The sequence below is a fragment of the Lissotriton vulgaris genome, chromosome 4_1 (genome assembly GCF_964263255.1).
Source record: "Lissotriton vulgaris chromosome 4_1, aLisVul1.2, whole genome shotgun sequence".
Lineage (NCBI taxonomy): Eukaryota > Metazoa > Chordata > Amphibia > Caudata > Salamandridae > Lissotriton > Lissotriton vulgaris.
The window spans coordinates 1868386916-1868404689 of NC_141691.1; the positions used below are offsets into that span (position 1 = coordinate 1868386916).

General features: G+C 44.9%; 1 protein-coding gene across 1 annotated transcript in view; it reads left to right on the forward strand.

Moving 5' to 3' along the window:
* Positions 1 to 15114: 15114 nt before the first annotated feature.
* The window catches only part of FER1L6 (fer-1 like family member 6), a 755805-nt gene continuing 753145 nt past the window's right edge, over positions 15115 to 17774 (forward strand). Inside the window, exon 1 of the mRNA XM_086966191.1 lies at positions 15115 to 15232. Coding sequence (XP_086822317.1) covers positions 15210 to 15232 — 23 coding nt within the window. The 5' untranslated portion in view covers positions 15115 to 15209. The remainder of the gene's footprint in view (positions 15233 to 17774) is intronic.

A 17774-nucleotide genomic window follows, 5' to 3' on the forward strand; every position in this document is an offset into this window, starting at 1 on the left:
TTCAAATGCTTGAGGTGTGGCAGCCAGAACCATGGAGCTAATTTCCCAAATTGTTATGCTAGGAGTGCAAATTACAGAAATTGTGGGAAAAAAGGTCACTACGCCCATATGTGCAGAAAGACAAGAGTGAATTTGATTGAAGATGATGAAAAATTCCGTCAACAGGGTATTCATTGTATTATTGTTGATACATCTGTGAACTCTCTCAGTATAAATTATGTCAAGACGATAGACTCTGACACTGTGGCTATGCCTGAAAGTGATATATGTATTGGGGATGAAATTGTTCCAGTTTTAGCAGATTCTGGGTCCCCATATACGTTAATTAGCGACACATTTTGGTTTGAAACATTTGGGAACAAAAAAATTGAACTCTTGACACCAGACATCAATCCTGTGGGCTACGGGCGACAAAAAATTGATTTAATTGGCTATTCAATTCAAACAATTTTGTTCAAAGGCACAGGAACAGTAGGCAAGGTTTATGTTGCCAGGTGTGGTGATAGCCTCTTGGCTTGGCGTCACCAGAGAGATCTAGGCATTATTTTAAATACAAATGCACCTGAACAAGTCATGTTAATTTCTTTGCAGAATGATGTTCAAGACATTATTGACAAGTTTCCTGCAGTTTTTAATGGAAAACTTAGTCTTTTAAAGGGTTTCAAGCACAAAATAATATTAAAAGACAGTGCAAAACCATCTGTGCATAAAGTCAGGAAGGATGCAAATCATTTGATGGAACCACTTCGTGAGGAGATTGAACGACTACTTCATTTAGGTGTAACTGAGGAAATTGAATCCTCCGAATGGCTCGCACCAATTGTTTTAGGAACTAAAATCAGAATGTGTGTGGATTTGCGAAGCCTCAACAACTCCATTTGGGCTGACAGACAACCTCTTTCCAACATCAATGAGACTTTGTCAAAAATTGGGGGTGCCACTGTTTTTAGTGTTATGGATTTATCGGCAGCTTATCATCAGTTTTTGCTACATGAAGATTCTAGACACTTAACATCTTTTGTAACTCCTTTGGGCACTTACAGATTTATAAGGATGCCGTTTGGCCTTGCGAGTGCTGCAGCCTGTTTCCAGAGAGTTATGAAAAATGTTTTGTCTGGAATTGATTCTGTCATATTTTTTCAGGATGACATCCTTGTCCATGGTCAAGATTCTTTTAAGCATGATGAAATCTTGTTTAAAGTTTTGTCCAGGTTGGAAGAAAATGGCCTCACCTTAAAAAGAGAAAAATGTAATTTCAGAGTTAATTCAGTGTCTTATCTTGGACATTCCATTTCTGGGGAGGGTATTAGTCCAAAGGTTGATCTAGCAGAGGCGATATTGTAAGCACCTCCTCCAACAAATAAGGATCAAGTTAAATCTTTACTGGGTCTAGCCGAATTCTATTCGAAGTTCGTTTGCAATTTTGCGAGTGTTATGCAACCCATTAGGATCCTTCTAAAGAAAGGGACTGTTTTTTGTTGGAATGATGAGTGTGTGAATGCTTTTGACAAAGTAAAAAGTGAGATTGTGAAAATGCCAACACTGGGACATTTTGATGTACATAAAAAAACTATTTTGACCACTGACGCAAGTGTGCGTGGGTTAGGGGCTGTTTTGTCACAGATCATTGATGGAAATGAAAAGGTCATTGGTTTTGCGTCGCGGTCATTAAAATGAGCAGAGGAGCGTTATTCAGTAGTAGAACGTGAGGCTCTTGCATGCTCATGGGCTATTAACCATTTCAGATTTTATTTGTGGGGTTTACCGTTTTTAGTCAGATCAGACCACAAGCCATTAGTTCACATGTTTTCTTGTAGAAATGGGGAGAGCACTACACCAAGGATTAAAAGATGGATTGAAGGGCTTTGGGAATTTAATTTCCGTGTTGAGTACTTGCCGGGACTTAAGAATGTTCCTGCTGATTTTTTGTCAAGAATGCTTTTAGAAAATAAATCTGTTTTAAGTACTGACTGTGTTAGTGTTTCTTGGGTATAGGAATCAGCTATTAACCAGGAAGAATGGCAGAATGGTGTAACTAGTGATGAGGCAAGGAAAGTAAATATAGACTTTACTGTCAATGATTGGCCTTGTTTGAAAGAGGTTCCCGAGTGTGCAAAAGGTTATTGGAATGTTCGTGAGGAATTAAACATTGTGAAAGGTGAGCTTTTGAGAGGTAATAGATTAATACCACCATGTCAGATGCGTGAGAAGGTCATTAATCTTGCACTTGAAGGGCATCTTGGCCGTAGTCTTACAAAGGCTAGGATCAGAGAGTCTTATTGGTGGCCTGAGGTTGATCGTCAAGTTGAAGAAATAGCCAAGGATTGCACCATTTGTGCTGGGAATGACAAATCCAAGAAAGCAAGGGTTGCTCCCCTTTCTCCTGTTGCTATACCTGAACGTCCATGGTCTAAACTTGCAGTTGACATAGTGGGTCCATTTGACAACTTAGTGCCTTCGGAAAGATTTGTTGTTGTGTTAGTGGATTATACATCTAAATGGGTTTCTGCTGCTTGCATGAGTTCAGTTGTGACATAAAATATAATTGAATTTTTAAAGGATTCTTTTACTTGCGAGGGTGTTCCTGATATCCTTGTGTCTGATAACGGAGTTCAGTTTACCTCTCAGGAAATGTCAGATTTTCTTAGAGACTTATCCATCAAACATCATAAAACTGCCCTTTATGCTTCTCAGGCAAATGGTTTAGTTGAGAGTATGAACAGGTTGATCAGAGCATCTGCACAGTCTGCTTTGGAAATGAAAGTTCCACTTAAACCGATACTTAGAGAAAAACTGTGGGCACACATAAATACTCCTAATAGTGTGACTGGTTGTTCACCTTTTAAGAAACTCAAAGGTAGAATTGCTGGTTCTAAACTTAATCCTTTATGGTTGAGCATAAAAGACAGGGGTTGTTTTGCTGACAACTGGAGAATTAAAAGATATCAGAACAATCATAAACAAAGATTTGATGTTAAAATGGGAGCGAGGAAATATTTTTGGAGAGTGTGTGCCCTTGTTTATGTAAAGAAAGCAGTTTGGTCACCTAAAGGTGAATCTAAATATTTTGGACCTAAACGCATTATTAAAGTTATGAAGAATGTTGTTATGCTTGATGGGGGAGATGTTTGGAGCATGTCTCGTTTGGCAAAGTGTACGAAGGGGGGTGGATATGTAAAGCCTAAATTGCATTATTTTCAGCACAAAGATTGTCATGGTAAAGTTGTTGTACAAAGAGATCAGAATTGTGATAATCTGGAGGCTCAGAAGAGTTTGCCTTGCATTGATGTGCCGCAGAGTTGTAATCACAAAGATGGTCCAGGTTCTTTTTCTCGCAGTATCAGAGTTAAGAGGTCACCTATGTATCTTCAGGGTTATTGTCTTGAATAATGATTTTTTCTGCATTCTTTTGTTATTTGTATGTGTTTGAATATTTATTTTAATGGATTTTTCTTTTAATTGTTTATTCTTTTTTTTCATTTATTTATTTATCATTATAAAAAGAAGATGTGTTGTAGTTTCTCTTTAATGTTTGACATTCTGTTGGAGAATGTTGTGACATCAGCGAGAGCGTGTGCTCGAGCTGTGTCACACAGAGAATGTCAGTTTTTACAGCTACAGCCACAAGCCAACGGTGGGTGTCTGAATAAAGCTATTTCAAGGAAGTTGAAGGCCTTTATCTTCATTACATTAAGATTGAATTGTTTGTCTTTGGCTGAGCCTAGATATGACCCTTCTTGATGGGGAACATTTGTGCAGTTCTTATTCCACCTTTTTACTGCCACAGTTCATCCCGTTCTGTAACTGTAGGGCTCCCTAGCGGAACTTGTTTTCACATATTCTTTTTAATATTTATATGTAGCCTCTAATGAAACTCATCTGGTCCAACAACTTCTATTTCTATATTTACACCAATGACATTCACCTCATCACAAAACTTAGGACCCACCGATATCCAGGCCATCGGTCCGACATCCGCATGTTGATGCGTACGATCCAACCGCAGCGGTCTGGGGGACAGACTTCCATCTCCGACAGGCTCAAGGAGCCCGTCGGGCAACGGTCGAACACTAATCCCTACAATGGAAGCAGTGGCTGTATAGGCACCGCAGTAGGGATTAGGATGACCGGGGGGCGCTAGAGGGCGCCAAGCGAGAAGGCCGCACTTGTGTGAGGCTCTTGCAGTTCGGGCTCCTATCCTCTCAATATCCTGGACATCCTAGCATCCTGACTCAACACAACCGGCCATAAATATATAGGGAGCGCCCCAGAGGCAGCCTAGGACTAGAAGATCGTCTTGTTATGGCCCAGAGGCGCGATTGCTGCTGTTGTGAGCCCGGAGCTCGCGGCCCCTAAGATGGCGACGGCGCGAGTAGCATGAGAAGTAGTTGCCGCTTTAAGCATTGCTGTTGCTGAGTGGTGCCTTACCTACAACCGGCTGCCAGACTGACATCTACTGACTCCCGTGGGGAGCCTGGGTTGTGCTGCCTTCCCCGTAGCGGACTGGGTCTGGTCCTGCGACCCGCTGGCCTGTTGTGCTGATCCCCGGGCGCTGCCTGGCGGCTCCGGGGCTGATCATTGCACGGTGCGGACGGCGAGGAGGAGGCCAACTCTGGATGGCCTGGACAGGAGGCGACACCATCGAGACCTGAGCGCAGCCGAGGAGGTGAGCTGTGAGAGGGATCGGGGCGGCGGAACCTGTGCGCGCAGGCCCGCTGCTGCGCCCAGCTGCTCCCCCCTGCCGCTCTTACCCGCTCCTGGTGGCTGGGCCAGCGCTGCGTGTTAGAGGGGTAATAGTTTCAACAGTGGTTCTGTCTAGTATGAAAACAATTGCTTTAAATTTTGTACATATCTTCAACTGTAATCAAAACATAACTTTTTTACTTATTATGCTACCTCAAATAGGTCATTAAAGTGCAAAACCAAACACAGGAAAGGGTCAGTATGATTTTTAATTATTGAATTACTTTTTCATTCATGATTTTGTTTGTTCTCTTTGACTGACACCTTGATATATGCATTAAAATTACAATTACAAAATGCGGCGCAAAAATTCAAATCAAGCGTGTTAGAGGGGGGCCATTGGCGGCTGCGGTGCGTCTGGGCCTAGGAGCACGGCCCGCCGCCTCCCATCTGCCCGACGAAGACCTCGTCATCCACTCGAGAGAGCCCAGACCTGCGGTCGGCGGGCCTGGGTAGACTCGCGGCCTCGCCTTCCCCACCGGGCCTGTGCTAAGTGAGCTGCGGCGCCGAGAACACCTCGGTCGGTCTGCGGCCCCCTCTTGCTGCCACCATTTATTAGACTGGGGAGCTCCTGCTAATATACGGAGAACACTGCTGCTGTGGACGGGTGGTAGCGGCGGACATCTGACTCACGAAGTCGGCACTGCGAGGGGGGCCCGAACCTAGTGCCGCGGCCCTTTAGATTTTATCAACACTGCCATCAGAGCCTAGCCTGCCCCTTGATTTGAGGTTCCTGCACCTGTGACCCGCCTTCCACTCTACGCACGTTACTGGACACTTCTGGACTCCCTATTGTGCTGGCCCTATGCTCCTGCGGCCCTTGCCAACCGGTATTCCCCCGAGGTGGGGTGCAATTTGCCCCGGTTCTGGCACTGTGAGCCACTGTAACGACTTTGACACCCGCGCTCGCTGGGGTGGTACAGCCTGATTACGTAAATCGCCGCCTGCACCCGCTGAGGCACTGCCGGGGGCCTGGAGGAGCCCGCTGGAGGAACTGGTGCGCGAGGAAACTGCCCCCGGCGCGGAGTGAGCGGAATTGAATATACTCCACAGGCACACGTGCAACACGCGTGCGTATCGCTGTTTGCCCTGTGCCTGCGGTGCCACCCCGAAAGTAGACACGGATATTCCCGACACCACATTCCATCGCAGATCCTTTCGCCTAACCGCTATGGGGAAGCCAGATAACAGGCAGCCGAAGCTCACTTTCGACACTAGGAAGAGTCCTCGATCCCAGATGGGGCCAGATGATGAACAGACCGAACCCGTGACCACATCCACGGCGGACCTGAAGGAGCTGCTGCTTGTGATGCAGTCCAGCTTGACCTCCATTGAGTCCAAAATGGAATCCATGTCGGCTAGAATGGATGGCCTTACGCATAGGGATGAAAAACACGAAGACCGATTGACTGAAGCGGAGAGGGGGATATCAGACCTGGAGGACTCAACCACAGCCACAAATAATCGCACTCTTGAAATGGATAAAATATTGAAGGTGATAGCCAACAAGAACGAGGAGTTGGAATCGCGCTCAAGGAGAAACAACCTCCGCATTTTAGGGATACCGGAATCCACCGCAACCGGGAAAATGGAGACTTATGTTGAACGCTTACTCTTGACACTGTTTGGGAGAGAAGAATTCTCGACAGTCTTTGTGGTCGTCTTCCCCCTGCTACTCCCCCTCGTCCAATATTAGCTAAAATGCTAAACTATTGTGATAGAGGCACTGCCCTCGGCCTATCCAGGGAGAAAGGATGCCTCCATCATGAGGGGTCAGAGATTTCCATATACTATGGCTGTGCAGGAGCAAAGACGCAAATTCCTTCAGGTCAAACGAAAGCTTCAACAACTTGGCATTCCCTATGCTATACTGTTCCTTGCCCGCCTGAAAGTCACGGCCCAAGGAAAACAACACTTCTTCACAATCCCGCAGCACGCTCAAGACTTCATTAAGACCCTGCCCAAACCATCTGGAGGTCGCCACTCTCCTATGAGGCAGGAATAAGAGAACAGGGGCGCATCGGACATCGAGTAGCTAACCTTACAAGAATCCGCGGCTGGGCCCTCTTGCGAAGGGACACGTGCACCTAACAGAAAGTCCGGTCATTGGCTGCAAAGAGACAAGATCATACGCATGCTGTCAACTACGGGCATCACTCCCCGGCCGCAGAGACACGAACATTGATATCGCAGGAAGCCCATAACACCTGGCCTGGTCATACTATCATCTGCCCAAAGACGAGACGATTGCTCCTGAGCTTGGCCTGCAATGCTCGCATTGACCCCTGCAATGGGTTCTTGGTATTGTTTCAGGCCTGCTCCGATCTCTCACCTCAACCATGTTAGATGCCTGAATGGACCGAAGATCTTAAGCCCGAACGCCCTCGCCTCTGCGAGGAGTATCTGGTTGCCCTCTTGACACCACCCACCAGGTAAACCCTTTCACGTGACTTTGTGCAACATAGTTGCAATGTTTCCTTACTGTCCCCTGTTGGGACTGGGACTTGTGGGATTGTTGGGCGGGGGGAGGCTGCTATGCACAGCAAGTTGGGGTTGCTGTTGTGAGAGGAGGGAGGGATTGGGTATTGTTCTTCAAGTTCCTTTTATTCCAGCACTTGGCATGATTCAACTGCTTGTTTTATCTACATGTCACTACACACACTATGGCCCATCACGTTTTCTTATATTGCGATTATATGACAGAGACCCGTCCCAATATGCTTAAATATAACTTCCTATCGTGGAATGTGCGCGGCTTAGGAGACCCCTGTAAACGTCGTCATATTCTTGCTTATCTGGACGGCCACAATGTTCATTGCGCTATGCTGCATGAAACACATCTATCCCCCAACTCATCCCCTACCTTCGCTGCCCGCTGGGCAGCCCATAGAGGATTCTACTGTTACTCCTCATATGCCCGGGCACTGCTGTGCTGGTACGACATACACTCTCATACACTCCGATAGGCTCCTATGCAGATCCTCAAGGGAGGTATAATGTTATGTGGGGCAGGTTATTGGGGCAGTCCATTAACATGGTATCGTGCTATCGCCCAAATTCAGATGACCCTGAGTTTTTTAGGGTGTTGTGGGGGAAGATAAAACATGTAGACACCACACACTTGATTTGGGGTGGAGACTTTAATGTCACGCTTAACCCCAGCCTAGACAGGTCAAACCCCCAATCACATCACTACACCGCTGCGCAGCAAACCCTCAGGGTATTGCGGAGGAACACAACCTTGCAGACCCATAGTGAACTCACCATCCAGTGACACGGCAGGGCTCCTGCTACTCCTCTGTACACGCCTCCTGGTAGCGCATATATTACTGGTTGGTGGATAGGGGATTAGCGACTTGGACATCACACACCACCTACTTATCACGCAGATATTCGGACCATTCTCCAGTGCTGTTTATGCTCACCCCGCCGCAGGAGGAACACCCATACCTAACATGGCACCTCAACCCACAATCCTCACTTGACCCTGTCTTCAAGGGTGAAGTAGAACAAGAAATATCTGATTTCTTCCTTCATAATACTGGCTCTGTCCCCCTATATTCGCCATATGGGAGGCTTTCAAACTCACCATATGGGGCATTTGTATTGCGAAGAGCAGCGGGGTACTGAAAGAAATAAGAAACACACTCCACAAATTAGAGGTAGACTTGAAACAAACTGAGACCGCTCTTCAGTCTGCGCCCTCTCCCACATTACAGGCGTGAATACGCGAGCTCCTCAATGACTATCAAGAAACTGCAGAGCGCAAGTGTAGATTCAGGGAGAACTACCACAAAGCTCGGCGCTATGAAGAGGGCAAAAGACCGGGCATAGCTTTGCCCTCCTCTGTCCGCCCTCCCCGGTTTACTAACACAGTACTGGAAATCGAAGAAGAAGATGGCCTTATACGCCAAAACTCCTCGGACAATCTAGCAGCGTTTAGGCAATTTTATAAAGGTCTATACTCCACCCTCCGTCACACCCCAGTAGATTTTGAATCCTTCTTTGACGACACTGCCATAGCCTGGTTAAGAAATGGCCAAAGGGAATTCCTACTAGCTCACCATGAAGATGACGAAATGATGTCAGCTATCATGCAATTAAAATCTGGCAAAGCCCCAGGGCCTGATGGCCTTCCGGCTGAATTCTATAAATTATATAAACATCACATTATTCTAGTGCTACGACACGTGTTGGAGGAAACCCGTGAGACTGGCATCCTGCCCCGTACAATGCTAGAAGCCCTTATTATATCATTACCAAAGCCAAATAAATCACCCACGCAACTGGACTCGTACAGACCCCTCTCCCTTATAAATGTAGATGCCAAAATCCTGGCAAAACTAATTACCAACCGCATCAGCCCCCTGATGCCAGTACTGGTCCTCCCGGACCAATCGTGCTTTGTCCCGACTAGGAGCACTGCTCACAACTTGAGGACATTATTTGCCTTACTTCACGACATTGATCCCGAGGAGAACGCGGCCGCTATATTTCTCGATGCCACCAAGGCATTCGACTCCCTAGACTGGGACTACCTATCCTTTGTGTTGGTACATATGGGTTTCCCCCCCCCCCCCCCTTTCCTGGCCTGGATAAACTTATTGTATACTGGTCTGCCCGCCACCGTGATGGTGAATGGACTGTGCTCTTCCTCTTTCCCGCTGGTGAGAGGCACCAGGCAGGGGTGTCCCCTTTCCCCTCTACTATTTGCATTGGCTGTTGAACCTCTCGCTGATAAAATCAGACAACATTATCAAGACCATGCTATCATCTACCCAGAGCAGCAGATTCTTATTTCTTTATACGCCGATGATATCACTCTATATTAACGACACCCTGACGTTAGTTTGAATCCCATATTGCGCCTATTTATCATATTTGGACAATTATCGGGGGTCAACATCAACTGGTCTAAGTCCCCAATTTATCCACTTACTGACTCTACAACAAGATTCACCCCGGACTTCCCCCTTAAGTGGTGTGATGACACTCTCACCTATCTGGGCATCACTATGTCCCGCTCACGCGATGAACTTATGACAGCTAACTACGGGCGTGCTCTAGACTCCATCACTGACAAAAGCACCCAGTGGATTGCGCTACCTCTGTCCATAGCTGGCAGGGCATTACTGATTAAAATGGTCATCCTACCTAAACTCCTATATTTATTTGTTAACATTCCATAGGCCCCCAGCCGTCATTTCTTTTCTGCCATGAAGTCCCAACTGATACAACTACTATGGGGAGGGAAACAAGCCAGAATCAGATGGGACACACTTACGCGCCCTTACAAAGCGGGAGGGTTCTCCGTACCAGACATCGACGTGTATTTCAGCTGCGCACAGGCTCATTTTGCTACATACTGGATAAAGCCCCCCCTACATGCCTCACCTGGCGATTGAGCCTGGATACATGCGCCCCACCCCTAGCACGGCCTACATCAGCGTCCCTACAGTCCCCAGACACATTGCATCCACCACCGTTCAATGTAAGGTTAGTGCCTGGCATGACCTAGATAAACAGACCAAATGCACACCACTATATTCTCCTCTCCTTCCCCTTCATGGGAGACAGGACCTCCCAGTTACTCAGAAGGGTGGATGTCGGCAGCTCCTTCGTAAACTCTCTATACATACCTGGGGACACCTATATACCGATGGGAAGTTTAGTTCCAGCAAGGAATTCTTTAAAGATGCAGACCCTACTCCTTTAGACTGCTTTTATTACATCAGACTCCGACAAGACGTGAAAGCTGCTACACCTTCTTTTCCTATAGAACCCCCAGTGATGCCCCCGCTACATATCCTGCTACAACAGGATGCCCCTGAACATATACTGTCCAAATTGTATCGCACCGTCCAAACCAATAGAGAATATAACCCACCACTGGCCCAGTGCAAGTGGGAGATAGAACTTGGTCACCCTATAACCGATGAGCAGTGGACATACTGCTGTGCACAGACAGGTGAAATTTCTTCCAACAGCAGATTTAGGATGATACATTACAAATACCTACATCGTTTATATTACACGCCAGCGCGACTGTGCAGGCTGAAACTACGAGACAACGATCGATGTAATCGATGTGGTAGGGAGGGCGCCGACTTTAGACACTTAGCATGGGACTGTCCGCCTATACAGCCCTGCTGGGATGAAGATCTCATGACTGGCTTGCACGTCCCTACTGACCCATTTATTGCCCTACTGGGTTATACCGAACCCATTGCTGCTAAAATGTGGAAGTACACCTCCATGGCACTACTTTTCGCCAAAAGGAACATTTCCTGCAGGTGGGGGAGGAGGAGAGCGCCGAAATTTAAGGACTGGCTCCAGGACCTAATATATTGCCAGGAGCAGCTACACATTTATGCAGAACTCCAACCCCCCTCATCACGCCCAAGAGATATATGGGGCCTGTTGCAAACCTATTTATTAGGACACGCCCCAGCTAATAGCGCGGAAACCTCATAACACATATCACCTACTCCCTGACGATCTCTCTCCAGCAACACGCACACCTGCCGTGCACTAATAGGCTTGGGACGATGTATGTCGTAGCTGTATTATTTATGGGCCGCAATACCTCCTCATCATGGTTATGATCTTATTTACATGTGACACATAAGTGGAATTTTTTTTTCTTTTACAAGATGCCTTAGTTGTGTATTAATGTTATTAATAACGCGGCCAGCCCGAAGGGGTTGTAGGTGGCTTGCTGTGTACTCCCCTACCCCTGTAGCATATCCGTCTTTTATATTTACAATGTCGCCATGCTGGCCGAGATACGGTTGTAGGCAGTAAGCGGAAATGTACGTCTACTGTTGGTCTTTAATAAAGGTTTTTTTAAACTTTAAAAAAAAACGGGGATTAGGAGGTCCATTTACGACAGCCTTTTCATGGTGGTCCCATGCCATGAAAAGGCTGTCAGAAAGGGGATTTGGGGGCTCCAAGCAGGCCCCTGTCCTCAATGTGCCACTGCTAAGTGGCCAGGGTGGGAACATATGGTGCCCCCAAACATCCATGCACCGTGTGCCAGGCACCGCATGGTGCCTGGGACACGGTGCATAGATGTTTGAAAACATGCCCTTTGCCGGGCCACAGCACAAGCCTCAGTAGAAAAATACAGTTTCTGACCACTTACATGGCGGTCTTATCAAAATATTACGGGTGGGACCGCCGACTACTTGTCGGGTGGACTCAATCCCACTGCGATGGCGGTTGGATGCCCATCCAACTGCCATCGTAATAAGGTCCATACTGTTTTTAGCTTTGTATCATGCAGATTACACACTGAGTATACCTTAAATTGTTTAAAGTTTTTAACCACTTTTGCTTAAGTTCTGAACTCTGGGGTCATTCTCTGTTGACTAATGCCATGGAAAAGTGTCCTTTTGATAATATCAAGAGAATATGTTTCATAGTTATCTATTATACAAGGAAATTATTTTTCTTTGAATGTTGTTTTCATAGGATACTTTCTGCCAAAATTTTAATATTTCCCTAATTTTTATGCCTAAATTTACCCGAAAACTACCAGTATCGAATCACAAGACATTTTTGACCGATGCTATTTCATGTCCATGTGGTAAGCAAAAGCAGTGCTCGGTGTAAATACCTTTTACCACCAAATTATGAAAACAGGTTTCTAGAGGTGGTAATATGTGACAAGAATGTTTGTGCATATTTGTTATGTGACATTTTGTGGTATTTTTTCTTTTTTTTGCTGTTGTCTTTTGTTCGGCATTATTGCAGTGTGTTGTTGTTGTGTTACACTGTGGTACCAATGTTAAATTCTAATTTTACAGTGTTCTGCATTGTGCCCTATCATGTTTTAATTATATTGTTATTTTGCTTCTTGTATGTTATTGTTTTATGTTCCCTTATTTACTGTAGTTGTTTGAATGCATGTTGTTACATATGTGGTTACAATCAGTACATGCCTTTAAAGTTCCCATGGCAAGCAACAATTTACCTCGGTTTACGGTGGAAAAATAGTGCTCCTCCAGCTGTTCACCCCACCAGTCAGCCTAGAAATGTATCAGAGACTGTGTCTTAAATTAGTACTTGCAGTGCTCACTTTATGTGATACTTAAGATAGGTAACAAGGGTCTGAAGTGGCCCTAGGGGTCCTGAGGAAGGTGTGGGCCTAAAGCAACTTGTGATAGGGTTGAATCCAGATGCACCAAAAAATGGTGGTCAAGTATTTATGCGACAGATACTTGGAGACACGATAGATGCAATATAACATTTATTAGCTCCATAAATTATATATAATAAACTATATGCTAGTTCCAGTGCTCAACAAACAAGTGTATAGTGCGTGGTGACAAGGTGATAGTGAAATTAAAAGAAAACATTGCATTGACTACATTGTGAAAACTCCATAGGTAAATTCAACCGATTTAAGGACGTTTTTGTTGTAAGCTGGTCGACGACGTTTCGATCTCAATTAGTTGAGATCATCATCAGGACGTAAAGGTGAGCACATTGGAATCTAGGGTGATGAAAGAACAACCATATATGAAATATATCCTTAATTTACAATGAAAACAATACATTTTAAAAGACAATTAGAATCAGAAGTTTGGGTGAGACATAATCAGAGAACCTTAAGACACGTTCGAAACTGTGAAAGAAGGAATGTATAGGAAGATACGGATTTTCCAATAGCGTGAAGGAGAAAATATACGAGATAAATTCATGAGCTGAGAGTATATCAGGGAGTAAGTGAATGAACAGCAGTATCCATCACCCTTATATACTCTACAATACATTCAGAGAGGTGGGTCACACAATCACACCTTATTGTTCAATAGCTCCACAGGTAGAGCAATTTGTGGGGAGATCTACAGAGTTCAGTGTGCTTTTTCATTACTCAAGACGAAACAATTATCGGTATTCAGTCAATTACGCTTCTACAGATAGACAAGTGTGAATACTACCATAGTCAAGGTGGGAGAACCAATAATGGCAAGATAATGCTACTCACTGCTAGATGAGTAAGAAGTCAGATATTCATTCATGACGTGACTTGCGGGTAATACACGCAGATGATTAAGCGGTGGTGATGTATTTTGACATACAACTCGTGATATCAGAGTTAATCCCTTCTTATTCCAAGCATCCGGTGACTTTCGAGTAATACACGCAGGCGTTTCAGGGGTGGTGATGTGCATGGACGTACAACTCGTGCTATCAGACTGAATCCGTTCCTATTCCAAGCATCCGGGGCTGTATCGCACATACGTATATCGGGCGTACAGCCTATTACAAGGAATGCATAAGGCAGGTGCTCGTGGGTGGAAAAGGGCACCGTGACAGTGTGCGTGCTCACATGCGCTCTGTTCAAACGGTTATTTCCTGGGGGGTTGCTTCCCCCCAGGAAATAACCGTTACGTATTTGTGGTACACCACCGGATCATTGGAATAGGAACGGATTCAGTCTGATACCACGAGTGCCGCATAAATACTACACCACCATTTTTTGGTGCATCTGGATTCTACCCTAGCACAAGTTGATTCAGGCCCACGCCTTCTCTGTCTGTCTCTCTCTCTCTATCTCCAGGAGGTCAGATAATCTATGCATTGATGACATACACAAGGGCAGCCATGTGCAATCCAGACACAAGAGCCTCGCAGCAATGAAAGCCCTAAACTGGAACTTTCCTGCGAAATACACGGAACTCCAGATCCTCCAGAGTGAGCCAGGGGCCTGTCTCTCCACTCATGCTGTCACCGCCTCAGAGCCTCCCCCTGAGACACTCTCACTCACTGTTCTACCTTTATCAGCAGCATCAACTGCTATAGGCCATGACAGTCTGATGTGACGCAACTTATCACAGCATCTGGTCCTGTGGCAAAACAACGGAATATAGTACCACACAGAATAGAGTAACAACACAGAATATATAACAAAAAAAGCAGAAAGTAAAAGAGCATAACAGAACAGCATAACACAGAATAGCGTGACGTAACATCCTAGTATCACACAATAGAACAGGCCCACAATTTAAAATGTGAGAGCAGCATAATATGGTACAAAACGTATCAGCTTTATGGCATTGCATACTACAACAGCAATGTGATATATAGCATTCAGACAGTATGCAATGTGAACCTTTCCCATTGGATAACAACGGTGGTACCTTCCCTATGCACTGTGCATCCCCTGGGTACCAGGCCAGCCACAAGTGGACAAGTGACAATAAAGTCCTAAGTGCGCGTATTAAGCTATTAAGCTAATGATCCGGGCACATTCTCTGGCAGAATCCGTGGCACCGAGAGGAAAGTGGCCCGTGAATGTAATGTCGTGTTCAAACAACCACACCCTGGCTGCTCTCTAGACTATCTCGCTGGGTAATCATAAGCACATACGGCGCTCGGAGGCGCAGAGGGAAGGACGCGTTTCTAGCAGCCTGAGGCGAGGCGACGTCCGGGCACGAGGGAGGGACGCATCAGCAGCCATGGAGAAGCCCCCCAAGACAAAGTAATGTAACGCTCTGCTCGATTATTGAGGGGCTGGTGTCATTGGGGAGGAGAGGCGGGAGAGTAGACAGAAGGACCAAGGGGTGACAAGAAGGCAAAGAGTGTGACCGAAAGAGAGATGAGAGTTCCAGGGAAAGTTTCAATGAATGGCAGGCGTAGAAAGAGAGCAACTGAGAAACGGGCGCGAAAATGTCACCAGAAAACATGGATAGGATAAAAGCACCATGAGAAGAAGGAAAAGAGAGAGAGCAAGACATATATGATAGCAGGGAGAAAGAATAAAGGAAGGATAAAGGCAGTAAGAAGAAAAGAAATAGGGAAAACACGAAGATCAGAGAGGGGAAAGAAATCTCTTTATGTAATCCGAAAATAGAACAACCTAGAGAGGAGTAAAAAATGAATTCAGGGAGACGATGGAAGGATACCAGAAGCGATTAGGCGGAGGAAGGAGCAAAGGAAGAAGAAGGGTAGAAAGGTAGGACATCAGGAAATACAAGACGAACTGAAAGCGAAAGCGATTGAACAATGGTATTTTAGAGAATATTGGATAACTCATTAAATGTCTGCCTGGTTTTCAAAATATGCTCTGATCGGTCGAATTTTTAATGCTGACTGAGTTACAAAGCTGGAAATACATATTACTTTGTAATAGTGGCTATTAGGAAAGTAAAGTTGTGTAATTGTAATTGCATTTATTAGCACTTACTACCCGCTGAAGTGCTTTACGTCGAGTAGCACACTACTCCAGAATCCAAAGAGGATTAGTGGTAAATTAATATAGGGAAATATGAAATTAATTTGAGCGGTGGACATGTGAGTCTGTTATTTGGATTGAAAAAGAATAGTGGAGGTATAGGAGAGGGAAGGGTTTGCATTCATACAGCGTTTGGTACCTCTGATGAGGCATCAGAGCACTTTTCGGCAAGTAGCACACTACTCCGGAACCCAAACAGGATTAGAGGTGAGGGGTAGAAGATGGAAGGGTCTCAAAAGTGTTTATTTGGAAATAATAGCAGCAGGAAGTGGTTTGGGATGAGTAGAGAGCAGGCGTTAAGAGTCAGAGGGAAGGGTTTAGAAAGGCTTGTTTGGGAGATCATAATAGTAAAGAGGTTTGAGAGGATGCAAGGAGAGATAGCGGAGGGAAGATTCTAGAAAGGGTTATTTTGGGGATAATAGAAGTAGAATGGGGTTTGGGATGAGTCTGAGTGCAGGTAGAGGTAATTGCAGGTAAAGGTAATACTGATTGATGCATACGGTGAGAAATAGGGTAGTGCATTGGAGAAAGTAGTAGATTGAGTTTTGGGATGAGTCAGAGTGGAGGTAGAGGTTATATTGAGAGAGGTATATGGTGAGATATAGGGTAGTACATTGGAGATGCTGAATTTGGAGTACAGAAATAAATATAAAGATACATAAGTAGATGGAAGGTATATATATATAAGTAAGGTACTTTATCTAGATTTAAGTTGACTTTCAAGTGTTGCTGTATGTTAAGCTAATTTGTTTTTATAAAAAACAGTATTCAGTAGTGAAGCAATTGTAGATGGATAGTTATGATAAAAATTGCCTATTTATGCAGTGACTTTCCTACATACATGTTAAACATTGAACAATATAACAAAAAGTAATATGTACATTTGTTAAGCAGAACTAACAAATATCTATATATTTCTAAATATGATTATTATACACATTTATACAAAGGAATATACATATCAAGGTACATATTTATAATCCAAAAACTGCTTATATACATAGGCATATGGTGTACATTCATGTTTGAGTATGACAGTAATGTGGGGAAGAGCCAACTCTTGAGTAGTCTCAAGATGAGGTCGTTATCCTTAAATCATGTGTTCCGGGGTGAACAGTTCCATAGTTTGGCTGCCTGAACAGAGAATGATGTGCCACCTATGTTTTGTTTTCTTGTATGATGGGACTTTGAGGCAAGATGCCCATCTAGAGCGGAGGCCCCTTTGCTGAATGTATTTGGTGATTTTATTCCTGTTGAAGAGCGGCTACGTTCCATGTATTGTTTTGTGAGTGAAACAAAGCAACTTGAATGTGGTTCTCCTGGCAACCGGTAACCAATGCAGAGCCTTCAAGGCAGGGAAAATGTGGGCTTGTGGCTTTATATGTATGCTGGCAGCAGAGTTCTGAATCTGTTGTAATCTTTCCATAGTTGTTAACCCTTTCCATGCTCATGGCGAGCTCAGCTCGTCATGATGCTCGGTTGAGCTGTGCTGATGACGAGCTGAGCTCGTCATGATTAGTAAGAATGATGAAAAGTCAGCATAGGAGGGGAAAACACCTAGCAGCCAAGGTGTTAAAGATGATCTGTGGTAATAGCTATTGTCATAATCGAGATTAGACAGAACAAGAGAGATAGTAGCCTGGACCTTGAGTGGAAATCCCAGGTGGGGGAATATGCGTTGCAGAGTTTTTATAGTAATGAAGCTGGATCTTGCTACTTGTCCACTTGGGGGTACACCTTTCAGATTTTACAGGGTGATCAGATAAGAGGTTACTGCATTTGCTATATA